The sequence below is a fragment of the Ruditapes philippinarum genome, unplaced genomic scaffold (assembly GCF_026571515.1).
Source record: "Ruditapes philippinarum isolate M1 unplaced genomic scaffold, ASM2657151v2 ctg2025_1_1_1_1, whole genome shotgun sequence".
NCBI lineage: Eukaryota > Metazoa > Mollusca > Bivalvia > Venerida > Veneridae > Ruditapes > Ruditapes philippinarum.
Genome location: NW_026867019.1, coordinates 1 through 20767, shown reverse-complemented (window position 1 = coordinate 20767; position 20767 = coordinate 1). Strand labels below are relative to the sequence as shown.

Sequence of the window (20767 nt, the reverse complement as noted above, 5' to 3'; positions counted from 1 at the left end):
TGGAGATCGCTACAACTGACGTAGATAATATAACATAAAACTACAAATTTAATTAATTAGTTGAATTATTTTAAAAATTAAAATTAAAAAAAAATTATCAATCATATTAAAGCGTACAGTACGCAATCAAAAATCGATATTCAGCCAAATATTTGTTGAGAGCGTTCAGTTACCGGTATAACATTTCGCAAATATGACTTTAAACTTAAATAAATAGACAGTCATAATGTAGCCATGGCTGACAAATCTGAAATTGGCATATACATATGCATTGTGTAATTAATCAGGTGTAAAATTTGTATCGTGTGAAGCGCATAATTAGGTGATTATCACCTACTAGGCGACCATAATAATATAACAAATATAAAATATAAATAAATAAAACATGCTTGTCTTTCTATTGCTTAGTCCTAACATGTTTTATTTATTTATAGAACAGAACAGAACATGAATTTTATTTTAGATTTGAGCATTTCGCTCCTCATCCATAACATAATTATACATTATTATGTCAAAGTCAAACAATATAATGATATAACACAATATTGAAAATGACAGTATCTGTGGTACAAATGACAAAAGAAGGTATAGAATATGTATCAGTATCATTTAACATGAAATTCTTAACGTACATGACAATAAATTGAGCATTTATTTATTTATTATATATTTATTAATAATTTATTGTAAAAGATTATGCCTAATTCTTAATGCACAATTTAGGAAACAAACTAAATTATTCAACATTTTTTCATTTCTGGTTGACAACAACTGGGTAAGTTTAAACATAGATCGATGGTCTTTCATAATAATATTTATCAATGTAACGTTTTCTTATAAGTCTGTAGCAGGGACACACACAAATCATATGGAATTCATCCTCAATGTCTCTGGATTGACATACATTGCATGTTCTTTCACCTCTTTCAATTCTATTTTGACCATATCGTCCGGTTTCAATCCTAAGGCAATGTGCAGATATCCTAAACTAGGTAATAACAGATCTATAATTTTTTCTACTTAAGATACTCAAATACTCAGCATATTCAATATGGTGCTTTAAATGTTTATATAAATGTAATACTTGATTGCTCTCTAAATCGCTACTCCAATTCTGTGTGAATGTATCAATCAGTCTTTGTCTGAACAGAGTTATAAAGTGGTTCACATTTACTGTTAACGGTGTTTCAAACACGTATCCAAAGCCATGTTCATATAATAACTTCTTTACTTTTGAAACCCAGTTAATCTTATTATTACATAAATCCTCTAATAACAGTTCATATACTTTACTTATTATACAATTATTAGAATTTTTGATCTTAAGAAAATACTTGACTATTTTAACATATCTGTTTACATACAACGGATATCGTCCTAATTCTCCATATATAGCTACACTACTGGACGATAATTTTACATTTAGAATTCTTTTGCAAAATTTTAGATGTATCCTTTCAATGTCTTTGTTTTTAGTAAATCCCCAAACTTCAGAAGAGTAACTTAAAATTGAGGAAACAAATGAATCAAATAAACTCAACATTGTCTTTGGGGTAAAATCAAAGTCCTTAGTATTATTCATTAAACAGTTCATAGCTTTAAGCGCTTTACCGACGAGCATCTGTGTATTATAGTTAAAATTGCCATTTGAGTCAAATACCACACCTAAATAGTTGAAATTGTTAACAATAGCTAAATTTGTGTCATTGTAAGTCCATTTTTCATTTTCACGCAACGGTCCACGCTTTCTAAAAACCATAACTTGGGTTTTTTCAATGTTAACGGTTAATCCCCATCGCCTACAGTATGTGAGCAAGTCATCTAAACTTTGTTGTAATCCTTCTACAGTGTCCGAAAATAGTACCATATCGTCTGCGTATAAAAACAGCACCAGAGTCAAATCATCAAATTTTAAGCCACTTTCTGGTCTCGAACCAATGTACAACTCTAGATCTTCAATAAACATAGACCACAGTTACGGTGAACATATCTCTCCCTGTTTTAGGCCCACTGCTATTTCCATGAAGTCCGAGAATTCGTTTCCATGACGTACTCTACATTTCACTTGCTCATACATTGATCTTATGACCCTGAGCAATTTACCGTTTATTCCCAGTTTTGACATTTTGAACCACAATGCGTTCCGGCATACACAATCAAAACATTTTTGCATATCTATAAAGGTAGTGTAGAGGCGTGTACCATTATTTAACATGTGATTTACTATACTGTGTAGGCAAAATATCGCATCAGTGGTTGATAATCCTTTCTTAAATCCAAATTGTGAATCTGATATTATGTTATGTCTATCACTCCAGTCTGACATTCTCTTATTTAATATTGATGTGAATATTTTCGACATAGAACTAACTAGTGTTATTCCCCTATAATTATCGACAATACTAGCATCTCCTTTTTTAAACACTGGTATAATGATTCCTTCCATCCATGCATTTGGAAAATGTCCAGTCGATAGTATAACATTGAAAATATCCCGTAGATGCCCGCATATGATGTCACATGTTTCAATAAAATATTCATTTATGAGGTCATCACTCCCACCTGCCTTGCCTCGTTTCAAACAACTAATTGCATGTCGCACTTCATCAATTGTAATTACAGAATCTAATTTCGCGAAAATAGGGTCATCATAACAATATTGGTTATTGCAGTAATTCTCGCTTTCTGGATCAGTAGTAGTGTTAATGCTATCTGATAAATTCCTAAAATAGTCATATAATTCTTGCACAGATATGTTTTCGTTCAGTTGTGTTTTTTTTCTTTGAAAAATATTTCCAGAAATCGCACGGCTTTTTACTTTTAAGTGCTTCAATTTCTCGCATCTTTATAAGTTTACTCCTATTGCGCTTTACTTTTATCAAAGATTTATATTGTCTCTTTTTTAACATTAACTGGTGTCTATTTTCATTTGTCTTCACTTCATTAAATAATCGTAATGCTTCCAAATACTCTAACTTTCTTTCTCTGCACGAGTCATCAAACCAATCTGATTTTTTCATCACTTTTGTAGTATCAAATTGTATATTTTGTTTTCGCATGGTCATTCCGTAGGCGAAAACTCATTTTGTAGATACAAGATACGATTATTTCTAAATATACGAGTAGATTTATAACGATTATTTTTAAATATACGAGTATGAATAAGTTTTACAAAATATTTGAAATTGCATGTCATATAATACATGTCCGTTATTAAAAATGATATTAGTTATTGCAATTAAAGCATATTTTAACCTACAATTGTCCATTTCATAGGCAAAAACTACATTTCGTAGACACCAGACACTATTATTTTTAAATATACGAGCATAAAAAGTTTTTTTTAATATTTGTAATTCTATATCATATAATACATGTTCGTTTTTAAAAAATGATATTAACAATTGTAATTAATCCATATTTTAACCTATTTATATAAGAGTCATTCCGTGGGCGAAAACTCATTTTGTAGATCTATACAAGATACGATTATTTCTAAATATACGAGTAGATCTATAACGATTATTTTTAAATATACGAGTATGAATAAGTTTTACAAAATATTTGAAATTGCATGTCATATAATACATGTTCGTTTTTAAAACTGATATTAACTATTGCAATTAAACCATATTTTAACCTACAAATGTCCATTTCGTAGGGACCAGATACGATTATATTTTTCTAGAATTACAAGTAAAGAAGAACATGTTCTATTAAATCGTTCAGTCTGTAGCTTTTATGTAATATGTTGAACACTAGTTATAAAAATGATATTATTTCTCTCTGTTGAACCATAACTTGCAAAACAAATGTCCATTTCATAGGCGATAAGTCCATTTCGCGAACTCCATTTCGCATTCTATTACTACCGTACCTTTACTATATTAATAGTATATATGGATGAATTTTTTTAAAAACAAATTTTCTTTGTTGATTTATTGAAAATAAGATATTTTAAAAACATTTTGAATAAAAAAATATTTTATTAATAACAAAAAAAAAATTTATGAAAAAATAAGTGGGCGTGGTCATGTACATGTATACTATCCTAGCCACGCACCGATTGCCTGTGGTTCCGGGATATATTTGGCCCATTTTTAATTAAAGAATACGGAAAAAAAATATAGGATGAAATAATAAAAAATAAAATCGTATGAGTGTCAAACATCTTTATTTCTTTAATTATGTGCTTTGTACAGGCAGCGTCCTTCAAATAGAAAGACTCTGGTACTGGGAAGGACTTACAGTTACTTATAATCTATAAAACGTTACATATACTGGGATCCTACATATTACCGGACAAAATATGATGTTTTTTCGCTGTAACTTTTATTCAAAATAATAAAAAAGAAAGAAATTTTACCCAAATATATGTGGGTTCTTAATATAAGTAAACATTCCTTTATCAAACATAAAATCAAACATTTGACCATAGACATGTGTCTTTAAATTAGGGCATTAAAAGATGAAAAAAAATGTGTAGACAACTCAATTTACCGGACATGTATAGAACATTGTGTTTCAATTTTTTTAGAAGTCTAATTAAACTGAAATTTAGCAAGGAAACTACGACTATTGAATGTCAATGTTAAGATACTGTACAAATACAATACAATACAAATCACTTTATTTAATGTAGTAAAAGTCCACAGAATGTTACTTTCTAGTAATTTCTACAGGTACAATGTGTAGTTGAAATTTATGGAAATAAGTGATTAGGTTAAAGGTCATATAATTATACAAATGTAAAAGTACTAAACATCATTACAAAAATTCCAGGACGAAAAAAAATGAGGCCTGCATTCAACATTGTCTATTGTTATCTTAAATATTTGTTTCTGTCAATTCAGTGTTAACAGCCAGAGTTCCTGTACCAGAACCATAAATGAACTTAAAAAAAATGGTCCGACCTTAAAATGGCTATTAAAAAAAAGGGAGAGAGAACGTCGGCTGTTTGCCAGTAAGACTGGAGGAGGGCCACCTCCAGCTAATCCAGACAGTTTGGAAGAAAAGGTAATCAAATAGCATGCATTTGAAACAAACCTGTCTTTATCCCAATTTCACTTGCAAAAAAAATATGTTATATATTCTATGTGTTTTCAACTTGTGTCAAAAAATACATTAATTTTGTACATCATGTAAATTTTTTTCTGAAAAATCCTAATTTTTGTTTCTTTATATTTTGTTTCAAGGGATAAATTGATTTAAAAAAAAACTAAACTATGATTTACTTCAATCTTAAGTTAACTTTTAGGTTCTACAGTTGATTGGAGAGAGTACAGTTGCTGGTATTTCGGGTGTAGGTACCTTCAGGGAAAACTGTAAGTAAATTTCAATCCAAAAACATGTGTTTCTTGAAGTACAAGTAATGATAAACATTTCAGAATTAGTTAATAATAATGATTTGTAAAAATAGGAATTTAGTAATTATGGCAATTGTTTTTCCAATAAATTTATGTTCATCCAGAAAAAATGTAATTGATAACTGTTACAACAGACAAGTTTGCATCCAGATAGTTTAGTGGTAGAACAGCTGTTACTTTGTGACAGAAGGCCTGGGTTCAATTCCCAGTTTGGATTACTGTTTTGTTTTGTTGACAGTTGTCATTACTTTTTCCTTTGTCCAAGTTCTTTTAATTATTTAATTAAAAATTTTTTGCAAAAGTTTGTTTATGTATTCATGCTATTATGTTGATTCTCAGTTTTATGATTTTAAGTTTGGGATTTGCTACCCAAGCCTTGTTTGTTCCTAGGCAGCTGAAAAATCCAATACTGCTTAGTAGTATGGAATAGTTGCAAATATATTTGTGGATTTAATGGGTAAAACTATAGCATAAAAATGTTATTTCATCAGACACCATTAACTTTGAAACAGAAATGAGTTTTGTTTTGACATTCAGTATATAACTAATTTTCACAGCATTTAATTTTGTTTATTTTCACAAATAAAATTTATTTGTCTTTAGTGTCTTCTTCTATCAGCAACATGAGCAATGTGCAAGAGGCTTCTTGTACAAATGATGGAGATGCTGATGCTTCAAGTAGTGGTAATTTGGCAGAATCAGCACCATCTGCTACACTTGTTAATACAAGTAACTCTGTAAGTCTAATTATATGTTTACCTATGTTCAAGCATAATATTTTCTATGAACATGTATCATAATATTCATGTGGAGTAAAATGTCTGTGTCCCATGTATGAAAACTAGACAATATTATCTGTTATGCTAATTGCACATCATTTACTCTCTTAAGTCTCTTTTCACAAAACATAGTTATAAGCAATTGCCGACACTTAATGAACCTTTTTAGTGTAACATAATAAAGTATTTACAGATTGCTAATTATGAATCAATAAAACTCTGACACTTTTCAAGGACATTTCAAATTTTATTGCACATATTTCAATACTGAATTGCTTGATATCATATTACAAATGTATATGACAATGAATATCAAACCATTTTATTAACCTTTCACCTGCTTGAATGTTGCCACCTACACAGAGCTAAGTCAAATACACAGCTGTCAAATCTGGCGAGGCTCTATACATATGCCAGGCTGTCTTTCAATTTTCATATCCACAAATGGAGAATGGAAAGTACTGAAATTTAAGGTTGGATGTCTATCACAATAATTCAGCAGGTAAAGGGTTAATCAAATGTTGAGGAAATACTTACCTTATTATGAAGAAATATTACATTAATGATTTTCTTATCATATACCAGCACAGCTTTTGCAAGTCAGCAACATTGATACTACACTTCTGTGTATAACTTTCAGGATAAGATTATATGACTTGTCATTTCAAATGACACTAAATATTTGAAAACATTACAGAATAAGCTTGTAGGTATGGAAATTACAAAATAGACTGTCTTTTTTACAAATAATACTTACATAATGTACTGGTATGTGATAAAATTATAACTATTTAATTATTTTTGAGTGATTTTCTTACTTAATACATTGAAAAAATTGAATAACAAAATAACATGTTGACAATAGGCAAAAATGATATAATTCAATTGAAGACATGAAATAAATTCAATTATGAATTTTCACAACATTCAAATTTTACTTCCAGGAAAAAAGAAAACGGACGGTCAGTGAACCATTAGGTAAATGTATTACAAATTATTTTCAGCTGTTCATTAACAGGTAAAACACATCAAATACAATGGAAACTTTCATGGAAATAATACGTACTGTATTTTGAAATAAATCTTGCAAATTGTATTATTGTGAATATATGTCCGGTTTATTAAAGAAATGACTTAAGGAATTTCAAAAAGTACCATGTATGTTTCTTAAATTTAAAAGAAATTCAATATGGCTTCCTTAATAATATCTGTCATATTTTGCGGTTCGGATCGGAATATCCGTCCCGAGGTGACCCGCCCTTTGGGCGGTAACGAGGCTTGCCGAGTTACCGCCCATGGGCGGGTGACCGAGGGACGGATATTCCGATCCGAACCGCAAACATATATCAGATATTTTTTCTTGCATATTCTACTATATGCTAATATATTTTAAATTCTTTTTCTTTATTTTCAATGAAAATTTATATCATTACAACCGTAACTACTTTCTTACAACAGTGTATGAATTACAAAATCATTCATAACGGTAAAATGACGTCATCTTTATCGTGCCATTGTACAGCACGCGACTCATCTGGAACCCCCCATGCCAGATGAAATTTCCGGCATGGGTAAAACTAACGGAAACGCCAGTCTGATATGCAAGAAAAGTACAATGTCACAATCAGAGAATCAAGGAACTGGATATAGTAGAAAGTAAAATTGGAAATATCTCTGACATACAAAGCAACTGGTTTCAAACCATATGAAATACATAGAATCTCATATGAATAACCATATATAAAGAATACATTGTTGATGTTTTGATAGAGATGGTTTATCCGTTGAGCGAGAAAGTGTATCTTGGATAGCTTTGACACCGAGCATGTATTTGAGTTATCCTGCTTTTGATCATGTTTTTAGACAATTTACTAGTAAAAGATTTCAATCTTACATTTCCCTGATGAAATTTTGTCTTGTTTTTCTGTTTACCATGTGAGGTCATCATAATTATGACGTAATGACTGGAATTAAGATAAGTTTATCCGGCAAGGCTTCCAGATGATAATATAGATAGTAGCTGGATAAAATGCAAAATTTAAAAAACAGGTTCAAGAAATGGCTACAAAGCAAGCCTTTGCTGAGATTGATAACTATGATATAATTATAACCCCCCCCCCCCCCCCCAAAAAAAAACAACAAAAAAACAGAGAGAAAACTATCAAAAATAATATTTTCATGAAGCACATTTATTACAATATGTTACTTCCATTACAGATAAATATCAAGAACTTCTGGATATTGAAAGGAAGAAATGCAAATTTCTAGAAGAAATTCTCAACACGCAAAAACAACAAAATGAAAATCTTGGGGCAATTTCAAACGAATTGAAGCGTCTGACTGACATTATTGCATGCAAAAGTAGCATTGATAACCTGATCGAACTTTAAATGTAGAGGATATTTGTTTGTTTTGCATGTAAGATTGAAATATAATTTCACTGAGTGAACACCAGATGCAATATTTTCACGAGTGGCGTAGCCACGAGTGAAAATATTATAGCTGGTTTTCACGAATGAAATATATTTCAATCTTATATGTAAAACAAATAAATTTTCTTTTTATTTCATGCTTTTTAAGTGATTTTAAGTATCTTATTACTGATTTTGCCGCGTAACGTCGCGCATTCTCCTTTGTGATGTCATCACATCATGACATCACGTCATCAATTTTGAAATATAGTTCTGTTAAATTTCTCTAATTTTGTTACATTTTTTAACATGATGTATGAAGACATCGACTTTCTTTTCCTAAAGTAGCAAAATTTACGTATGACGGCATTTATTTCTGCCTGTTATTCCATTTAGTTATGTTTTTTTTTCATTTGCATTCAGATATAGTCTGGCTACAGTGAAAATTATATTTTATAAATTTCACTAGTGGTTTATCGGAATATAATCATCTGATATATTACAATAAAACACTGGAAAGCATGAAATAAATCAAACTATACATTTTCCAAATACAAAATGCAGTCATAAAATCATATACTTAGGAAGGACAGTGGAAATTAAATAAATATAGTGAACTAAAGAAATGATATATTCCAAGCAGTGATTTTACAGCTAAATTAAAATTATTGATTTGATTTCGGATGCCAGAGATTATATAAAGAAGGCACAGCTCTTGTAATAACATGCTGCACATCCGGACATCAAACAGTGATTTTATAAAGCAATAAAATCACTGATTGGGATATATTATTTTGATTCTAACATGACATTAACTTAAACATGGTGCTATACCTTAAATCAAGCTAAATTTTTGTTTCTTTACTTTTTCCCACGTGTCACATTTAATGATTACATAACATTTATAATACTGCATGTTTGTAATGTCGCTTTTCATTGGATAATCGTGAAATTTATATAGTTTTATATACACGACTGCTGTTGATTTTTAAAAAAATCTCGCTTTATTCCTCTAAAAATGATGCTTGCTGTATTATAAATTTGTTATAAATATTTCTGACAGGTTATATGGCTGTATATGAACGCTTGTTTGTAAATATAACCCTCGCCTAGCGGCTCATGTTATGTTTTCAAACAACCATTTATATAGGGCCATATAACCTGTCAAAGTTTTTATAACTAGTATGAAGCTGAATTTAATTAATTTTATAACAAAAAGAAACAGCTACATTTTGTTAATTAAATTTGGGTATGTGATAAATAGAATATTTAATTCGTGTAATGTTCATCACTGAAATTATTGCACTTGTTGAATAAAATAATATGCTCGCCAGAGTCTCGCATAATAAAATTTTATTCAACTCGTGCAATAAATTCAGTATTGAACTTTCACTCATTCAATATCCTCTATTTATAAACCACCTATTACATGGTAAGTGTGGTGGTAAAAATTGACAAAGGTTGAACCCCAGCAGTGAACTTGAAGATAGACAAAGAAACCTGTGTCTTGTTCAAAACACATTGTCCATCTATGGTGACTTTAAATTTTTAAATAGAAATTGAAACTTTCATGTATTTGGAAGTTACAGAGCAGACAAAACAACCACCATTTATATTTATATAACATAAATAAAGTTATGATCAATGTTAAAGTTTGTGGACAGCAGCAGAAACGCCAACATGACTGTAATAATACCTCTATTTTTTTTTCAAAAAAAAAAAAGGTCAGGCTGAAACTTAAAAAAGATCAATTAGAGTAGCCCTGGCATTAATTCCAGTTTGAATACTCTGAGATATTGTAACTACATCATCATTGATCAAAGTGTCATCAATCAATATATCTCCTATTAAAGGAATGTTTCTTTCCAAACAAACATTGTGAAGCTTACAGCAGACACTGACAATTCTGGCAGACTTCTCTGGTGTGAAGGGCAGACAACCTCCTGTTTTGTGTAAACACCTGAAAAAAATTAAGAATCATTATGAATTATAAAAAATGAGTCGCACTGATCTTAATGAATGAGTTTCAGAAGATCACTGATAAATGATCTTTATAATTCCTTTACGTTCTAAGTTATAATATATTCGTAATATATTGTGGTACAAATTTTGAAGGGTTTCCATTTTTATGGTCCCTATAAAAACGGTAGAATGTATGTACATATGTATAACAGAAACTGTTGGTGCGAACAAATAACAAGAGGGCCATGATGGCCCTGAGGTCGCTCACCTGTATATAGGCCCCCAAAGCTGGCTAGTTTAAACCCCAGGGCTTTTATTTGAACAAACTTGGAATTAAGACACCAATTAGAAGATGTTTCATGATGTTAAGTTTTTGCTATACACATATAAGAAAAAACAATGACCTCCCCCCCCCCGCAGAGTTAATTTTAACCCAAGGGCTTTTATTTGAACAAACTTGGTAGACACCCATAAGAAGATGTTTCATGCTAAACATCTAAGCTCTAGCTCATTGGGTTTTTTTAAAAGAAGATTTTTTAAGTTTTTACTATACATATATAGTTAAAAACAATGACACCCCTGGGGCGGGGCCAGTTTTGACCCAGGGCTTTTATTTGAACAAACTTTGTAGACACTTATTAGAAGATGTTTCATGCTTAATATCTAAACTCTAGCTATTTGGGTTTTTTCAAAGAAGATTTTTTAAGTTTTTGCTATACACATATAAGGAAATCAATGACCCCGGGGCGGGCCAATTTTGACCCCAGGGCTTTAATTTGAACAAACTTTGTAGACACTCACTAGAAGATGTTTCATGCTTAATATCTAAACTCTAGCTATTTGAGAATTTTTCAAAGAAGGTTTTTGAAATTTTTGCTATACACATATAAGGAAAATCAATGACCCCCGGGGCGGGGCCAATTTTGACCCCAGGGCTTTTATTTGAACAAACTTAGTAGACACCCATTAGAACATGTTTCATGCTAAATATCTTAGCTCTAGCTCTTTGAGTTCTTTAAAAGAAGATTTTTAAGTTTTTACTATATGCATATAGGGAAAATCAATGACCCCCCTGGTGCCGGGCCAATTTTGACCCCAGGGCTTTTATTTGAACAAATTTGGTAGACACTCATTAGAACATGTTTCATGCTAAATATCTTAGCTCTAGCTCTTTGGGTTCTTTAAAAGAAGATTTTTTAAGTTTTTACTATATGCATATAGGGAAAATCAATGACCCCCTGGGGCGGGGCCAATTTTGACCCAAGGGCTTTTATTTGAACAAACTTGGTAGACACTCATTAGAAGATGTTTCACGCCAAATATCTAAGCTCTAGCTCTTTGGGTTCTTTAAAAGAAGATTTTTCAAGTTTTTACTATATGCATATAGGGAAAATCAATGACCCCCTGGGGCGGGGCCAATTTTGACCCCAGGGCTTTTATTTGAACAAACTTGGTAGACACTCACTAGAAGATGTTTCATGCCAAATATCTAAGCTCTAGCTCTTTGGGTTCTTTAAAAGAAGATATTTAAAGTTTTTTCTTTCGGTTGCCATGGCAACCAGAGTTCTGCATGGAATTAAATTCTTTGAACAATTTTTAAAGGTGACCACCAAAGGAACATTCCTGTGAAGTTTGGATGAAATTGGCTTAGTGGTTTATGAGGAGATGTCATTTGAAGCAAAAGTTTACGGACGGACGGACGGACGACGGACGGACGCCGGACGAAAAGCGATCACAAAAGCTCACCCTGTCACTTTGTGACAGGTGAGCTAATAAAACAGCAAATAACCTTTATTTTATTGAAACTGAAAATTACTTTGTAAACTTACAGAAGCCTTTATATGATTTGTATCAAATCATCCGATGGAAAACAACTTTACAGACATGCAGTATTAAAGTTTATTTCTATGTAAAATGGTAAATAATAAACATAGTTGAGTCTTTCAAAATTGGTGTCATCCAATTATGTAACATGTTATAAAACTTAGTATCATACATTCAAGTGCATGCATGGCAAAATACCTAAATCTTGACTTCAACATTCCAAATGCTCTTTCCACCACCATTCTTGTCTGGCTATGAGCTTTGTTGTACCTCTCCTACTTAACTGATCCAGGGTTGATCTTAAATTGAAATAATAAATTTCAATAACTGTATAAACTAACACAAATATTTCACAATCAGTCCTTTCTATGATAACAAGCTTTAATATGTAAACCAAATCTCAAATAAAGTATGTTCCTGTTTAATATGGTATATAGAAATTTCAAATGCCATGAATACAAACTGATTAAAATCTTGATAGCCAGCCAAGCACTTGAACATTATTCTATTATTTGTTTGTATTCACCAAATTCTTTATTGTTTATTGTTGTTGTTATATGCTATAAATTTATGATGGAAAAAATGAAGATTAATATGTTTCATGATATTGTTATTGTTTTTACGCTATAAATTTATGATGGAAAAAATGAAGATTAATATGTTTCATGATATTGTTATTGTTTTTACGCTATAAATTTATGATGGAAAAAATGAAGATTAATATGTTTCATGATATTGTTATTGTTTTTATGCTATAAATTTATGATGGAAAAAATGAAGATTAATATGTTTCATGATATTGTTATTGTTTTTATGCTATAAATTTATGATGGCAAAAAAATGAAGATTTATATGTTACAAGATGTTGTTGTTGTTTTTTTGTGTTTGTAATAGCAGTCATTAACAGGGGCAACATGAGGTGAAAACTAATTCAAGTCTGTACTAATAACTAGCAAAGAGAATTTCAAACTATCCACTCCCTCAGTTTTTTCCAGAGCAAAAATAGCTTTGGCGAAATTATCAGTTATAAATGTTGTCAATACCTTTGGAGTCATCAAATGAGGGCGAAGAGGATAACCAGAATCCCCTAATAACCAACCCAGATTGTTATCTTCTAAATGCTGCCTGAGACCCCACATATGAAAGATAGTGGCATCATGTGTGGACCCAGGCCAGCAAGCAACAACATCGGTGAACCTATAAAAAAATGTAATTGTTTTACATTACTTCTATCCAAAATTTAGTTCATAAGATTGGGGCGTCCGTGGCCGAGTGGTTACGGTCCACTTGCCCTTCACCGCTGTGGGTTCGAATCCCAACAGGGACTTTGGATTCTTTCATGTGAGGAAGCTATCCAGCTAGCTTACAGAATGTCGGTGGTTCTACTCAGGTGCCCGTTCGTGCCAGAAAAAAATGCACGGAGAGGCACATGAGGTCTTCTTCCTCCACCAGTAAAGCTGAAACGTCGCCAAATGACCTATATAGTGTTGGTGTGAGGTAAAACCCAAATCAAACAAACAAACAAAAGTTCATAAGATAGTGAAGTGAATAATTCTAATAAAGGCAGATAAAGAGAATATTTTACTAATCAAAAATAATAATTTAAGTATAAGACAGTTTACAGCATTTGAAAAAGTAGATGTTAATACCTATTCTTTCTGATAACCATTCAGTCAAAAGAATTGTAAATGTTTAAATAAATTAAATAATTTTCATTGCAAATACGGAAGAAAAAGAAATCTATTGCAAATTGGTTACCTCATGTTATGGTCGACAACAGCTTGGACATTCAGGGCATGGTATCCCTTTCTACAAACAAAGGCAGGTTCCTCTAATCCTGCTGGTGCTATGATTGGGATCAAAGTCCCATCCACAGCACCAACACAATTAGGCAAACCTGCCACCTTGTAAAATCCTCTCTTCACATTTGATATATCTGCTGATGAAGTTGGGAACTTTATGTTTTCCAGTCTTTCATTGATTGAATTCACAACCTGCAAAATTAAGCAATTAATTACATTTAAAGTAAATATACATGCACCTTCAGGTCTTGACAATTATGTTACTTACATAAGTTATCCAGGTTTTTCTTAGTTCACAAATTAACATGTCAGTCAAAAATGTATATATATGAGTCATTGGCCTCAGTAATATAGTGTAGTTAATCATACAAATAAATCAACATTATCAATAATTATCAGGGCAACTGATTAGACAAAATTTGTGCTTACTTGCCATACATGTCTGCTCACTGAACTCCTACTAACTCCATGTAGATCCCCAGTCTCACTGAAAAAATCTCCCTTTGCCAAGTATCTCAAAGTGACCAGAAGCTGAAAATAAACAAATGATGTCACATTCTGTTTAATAGTGAATAGTGAGCAATGTGTAAAGTTTTCTTGTAAGATATATACACTGAACAAAACTTATAAACACATAAGTACTGCATATTATGAGAATTGTGGTAATATGTGTCAGCTGATACAACAAATTATTATATTGTATAAAATTCTACACCAAATGCTGATGCCTTGCATATTTTTCATTAAATACAAACAAAATTTATGACAATTGCAGCTAGATGATACAGGGCAGTTCTAAAACTAAAAAAAACCCACAAATTTCATTAAAATTGTGTAACTGGTTAGGCCATAATCTACAAGATGCAATTGATTTTTTAAGCTACCTTCCATTTATTATATATACTTATAAATGAAGATATTATGAAATATTGAAGAAATAAAATGGGTACTTTTTTATTTTCCGTATTTTACTGTAAAATGTATTTATTTTTCATTGTAGTGAAACTTATTTTGTTATTTTCAATTGTGCCTGGCTTTGCATCTCTTTTGTGGGAAACAGCACATGTACCTATGGAAGGAGGGTTTTTCAAGTTTTTTTAAAAAACTTATATGGGGCCTATTTGCTGCACATACATAATGAGTTTATAAACAAAAAGATAAAATAAAACCTGATTTTGTGTAACAAAATCTTCAAAATTTATAATTAGGAATAAGTTTCATTGTATTTGCATTTATCTCAAGTTAATGATACAGTGTTCTGTATAATATTTATGAATTTGCACTTATATGTTTCCATTTATATGTTTCGCTTATATGTAGTGGATTTTTTTCACAAAACGGTGAAAGACAAGAATAACATTTTTTTTTTCTGGGGGGGGGGGTGGGGGGGGGGATTGTACAAGACACTTCACCCCTGACAATTCAACTCGAGCCCCATTTAAATTAACATACGTAAAGTAAGTTATTTTGTCAGTCAAACTGTCACTGAAATTATAATGTTATAATAAATTTTAGAAAGAAATATATCGTGACCATTTTTATTTGCTATATCTGGAACATACGATATAGTACATCCCAGGCTATATCTTGTTTGCAGAAAACAATACTTTTATTTCATTACTGTAAGTCTATACATTGTACATTTGTGTACATACATGTATTGATAATATAATAAAAATATTTTAAAACAATCACCATTGTTTACATCTCATCTTCATTTGAAAAGCACAAAACAAATTTGGGTGGAAGGGGTGTAGTATCTCAACCAGATAATGAAATATTTCATAAAATAAGTGGTAGGCTAAAGTGTCTGCGAAAAATAACTTAAGATGAAGTGTCTAACACTGTCTAAGGGTGGGGGGTACTGTCAATCCAAGTTGTACACATAATTAAATTTATAAAAAATTATAAAGGGAGGTCGAGAATCACGAGGTAAATATACTATAAAGGGTAAATATACTATAAAGGCAGTGGGAGTTTGTAAATATTGAGATAAAAGGATATTTTTCACAAGACCGTGAAGACGACTTGTCAATTGTGACACAAACACTGTAGCAGTAAGTTTATAGGGTCATCGCTCAATGTAACCACGTGGTCAGTTGTTGTATTTAGCGAAGGGACAGCTTTAAGGCTGGAGTGCGAATCACCAGAAGAAGTGATAGTAGAAGTACAGAAACTTTGTTGAGAGATATCGTTACTGTGCGAGATGTCATGATTGGATGGAATGGTCGAGACAGACATATTTGTTGCAAGTAAAGGTACGTCTGTCGGTTCGCTTGGGGCAAATACCTTTTCAGAAAGGACATTGGAATCAAACGGGTAGATACCACAAGCACGAAATCCACTTTTAATGTTAGATGGGATGACGGTGCAATCCCATGCTGTGCGAAAGATGGCGGGAAATGTCCACTTATTGATTTGGTGAAGGGGGTTTTCCTGGAGGAATTCCTGACATTCTAAATTATACTTCCTGTTTAGGGGACCAAAGACTGATTTATCCAGGGGTTGTAGATGATGTGTGGTGTGTGGTGGTAAAGAAAGAATGTGAATGTTTTCTTCCATTGCCCTTTTAAGGATAGCTAAAGTTTCATGTGATGAATGGCCATCTAGTATTAAAAGCTGGGGTCTAGCTGGGCCGCAGAACTTGATGAAGACATCGTTGAACCATTGCTCACCAATGTTATCATCCATCCACCCGTTCTCCTGGTAAAACCAGCGAGATTCGGGTGGAGCGGCTGATGAATTAAATCCCAGCAGGGACCTTTGAGTTCTTCCCTTTACAACAAACATGGGTGGCTGTCTTTGACCAGAAGCATTTACGCAAGCCATAACCGTTATATTACTAGATTTGTTGGATGTTTTACCAACACAAAGATCCCCTTGGCAGCAACAACTCTGACGGGCTCGTGCTCAAAGTTTTTTGCCATTTCATCGCAGTTCCATATCTGCGATGGCTTATCAGTTAGATTTAAATCGTGTATGATACGTCCTGGAATAGAAGAAAAAATCAAAATTGAATATGGAAATCCTATATAACAGTAATCATAGTTCTTTTCTTGATTTATAGATACAGTGTATGATAACATATGTTTTCATTTACAATAAACTTTAAATAATAACTGCACGTCTTTAGAATGAAACGGTCTTTTTTGGTATGTGATAAATAGAATATTTAATTTGAGTAAGTTCATAACTGAATTTATTTAAATTGTTGAATAAAATATATCATGCGAGCCTTTGGCGGGTATGTTATTATTTTATTACTTTCCGAAATGAGTTGCAAATTTCTTCTGCGAGTATTTATAAATAATAATAACGATATTAAAAGTACTTACTTTTATATTGTATGTACTTAATAATTCTCGCGGAAATTATTACGAATAAACGCCGGAATGAGAAAAACAAACCTTAATGTCACTTTTTTAAATTGACATATTGAATTCTTATAGAAGGACAATTATTCAACTTTTGAAATAAATAAAAAAAACTTGTCAAAAACGCATATTTATCTTTAACATTTCAATAATTTACTTTTTCATTGATAACATAAGTTACAACGTGAACGTCTTTTGACGTAATTTGTTAAATGACGTCAAAGGTAGTGTTCTAGCTCATGCCGGCGTTCAATTATGTCATGACCTATATAAAATTGACAAACCTAGATCAACAAAATATTTTCCGATCACTTCTCTATTCATCATTCTTGCCCGTGTAGAGGATAATCTCTCCGGCTTCCTGATAACTAGATCTGGATGGCGACGCCGGACCCCGTCCCACCAACCTTTTCCAGCTTTGAAGTTGGGGAAGCCTCCACCTATCTTCATCCGCTTGGTCAGAACAAGAGTTCTGTTTAGGACTTGTTGCCTGGTAAGCCCAATGCCTCGACGGGCTGCCATTTTTACCGCATCAACAATCTTGTCTTCAATGGCTTTAGGTATATGGGGAGGGCGGCCGTTAGGGACATGTAATTCGTGTTTTCCGCTAATTCTATCTCCTATGGTTGACTTTGGTACATTGAAATGCTTAGCAGCCTGTCTAATAGACATACCCTCTTTCACGGCATTAACAGCATCATCTAATGATGTTTTATTATAAAGTTGGGTTTTACCCCTCTTCGTATAAACCCACTTTCTTGGCATACTGAAAAAGGGTTTATTATTTTATTATAATATTCAATATTGTTACACCGGATAAAAACGGCAAAGAGAAAACATTCGTGTTTGTGCGTGCTTGTTAATTTCTTAGGGGTTTTGAGGTTTACAGTGTACGATATCTGTGTATCTTTTCTTGGTGAAATATCCATGTACGAGGTTGGTATTCATATTTCATGTTTTTAATCATACTTAGTCCAGATAATACTTTGTGGAATCAAAAGTTAACAATTATATTATGAAACGCATTCATTTCTTGAGTATTACATCAATGACACTTTTAGATGTGCTTTGACCCTATATGAGACTAGCTTTAATTTTTCTGGGCACGGTTACGACAGGTGCTGGCAGGTGTTAGACGTATATAATCATTGTAAAAAAGGAAGTGTCACGTTTGTCACTCTGTCCAAGGAATTCAATAACTTATTTTATTACACACTCGTGCCAATTTTGCGACTCCGTAAAAATGGTATTGCACGGCCGTGCATATTTTAACGAGACTTCATTAGCGTTTTACAAACATTGTGAAGACGCGCTGAATGTAAGCGTTATACTATAGACACGTCATTTTTGAATTGAAAAATGACTCTTTTTCACTTTTAAACGGTCTTTATATTGGGTATGAGATAAAAAGAATATTAAATTAGTGTGAGTTCATTACTGAATTTAGTGCACTCGTTGAATAAAATAAAATTATGCTCGCCAGAGGCTTGCATAACATAATTTTATTCAACTCGTGCAATAAATTCAGTATTGAACTTACACTCATTCAATATCCTCTATGTATTTTCATTAAAACAGAGATTAACTTGCCTATTGAATTTTATAACATGTGTTAAGTCTTTTAATTTAACCAAGTGAACACTTATTATAAAAGAAAGGATAAATTTGTCTTGTCAATAAGATTTAAGCAGTTAGGGCATTCTTTTACATAATAACTAATGTGGCAACACTTTAAGCAACAAAACAATGAACTTATAATATAAAAAGGCATAGATATATTGTTCAGTTTTAATAATTTCACTATCGTTTTACAAGGTTTCCTCTTTAATGGTTTCCACCAACAGTAAGATGTGCTCATCTTTAATTAAACGGCCAAATTTATGCGCCAACCAAACAATACTCATATCATCTGTAAAAAGATTGTTTCTTATATCCTGAAGAGATGTTGCCATAATATGCACATATAAAGGGTTAGAGTCTAAGATTTCAATCATTCTTTTAAAAAGAACACATATCAGAGGGTGTGAATACACAGTTTCTTTTAAAAACAGGTCTTCCAAATCGCTAAGCAGTCGATGTTTTTGCTCCACATTTTGCAACCAACATCCATTTGATTCACGGAGACTTATTATGGACAGAATGTTCACCCTCCGTGCCATTTTTACCGGTTTTTCTACAATGTGAAATAAATTTTATAAAAATGGATTAGGGAAAAATCATTAACATCTACAAATAAATAGGTTTTAGCTTTCTTATGCATGTCTTTTATATTCTGTTGCAAATCAATAATGCATATTAATTGAATTGAAAAAAACAACAACAATAAAATTATTGATCTAATTTGTGTTTCACGTGACATGGTTAAATCACATGTCCGTAGTTTTCAGGCATGCAAAAGAGACGGGAAAGTTCGGACACTTTTTATTTTTTATATTTTGAGGGTAAAATCACTTTCATTATCGTAATTCTGACTTTTATTTTAAAATTAGAACGATATTTTTCAAAGTAAATACATTTATACAAAGCTCCAATGCATGTATACCTTGGAATTTAATGATGCAACTGCAGGTTTAAAATTCGCGCTTAAGCAACTTTGTGTGACGTAAGCAAAGGAAGTGGTGGTCTCTTCAATACGCATGCGTTGTTTTGTCTCCATGTGATTGGTCAATAGTAAACGTGTGCGTAATCAAAACACCAAATGTACTTGAAAAACACGGAAGTTATTCGCGCGTGATACGATGACGTGTGGAAAAAACACCTGTCTTTTTAAAGACATGTCCGTACTTTACTGACTGTCCGTACTTCACCGGACAGACCCTACGGCGGCCATATTTACGCACTGCACGAGCAATTTACGCCAGCAATAAGTGACCGTAACTTTACGTTTAAACTTACGCAAATGCGTAGCTAAGAAAGTTTAGTGAAACGCAAATAAATACGTAAGTATTGCTTACGCAAAAACTTACGTTCAAACTCGAGTTACGATAACGAAATCTTAAAATGCAATAGAGCACTTCATCACATTCTCGTGTCCCCGTAAAAACCGTATTGCACGAACATGCATATTATTTTGAGCACGGTCATGCATATTATTTTGACGTCCTATATGCATAATTGTCACTGTGAGTTGTAGATGAACGGTTATATTAGTTATAGATAGTTTTATTCTGGTAAAAAATACATGTCATAAAACAACTACAAATTCAATGTCAACATCAAAGAGATACATGTAAACATGAAAACAGGGTG

The 20767-nt window shown here is 32.1% G+C and overlaps 1 protein-coding gene and 1 pseudogene across 1 annotated transcript; both read right to left on the bottom strand.

Annotated features, from left to right (window-relative positions):
• Window positions 1-6379: 6379 nt before the first annotated feature.
• On the bottom strand, window positions 6380-14999 carry LOC132734511 (putative nuclease HARBI1; annotated as a pseudogene).
• Window positions 15000-16978: 1979 nt separating this feature from the next.
• On the bottom strand, window positions 16979-20336 carry LOC132734512 (uncharacterized). The gene is made up of 2 exons (XM_060721273.1): window positions 17803-20336; window positions 16979-17133 (listed from the first exon to the last, which is right to left on the bottom strand). The coding sequence occupies exons 1-2, from the start codon at window positions 18281-18283 to the stop codon at window positions 16979-16981; spliced, it is 636 nt and encodes a 211-aa protein (XP_060577256.1). The 5' UTR covers window positions 18284-20336.
• Window positions 20337-20767: the final 431 nt, after the last annotated feature.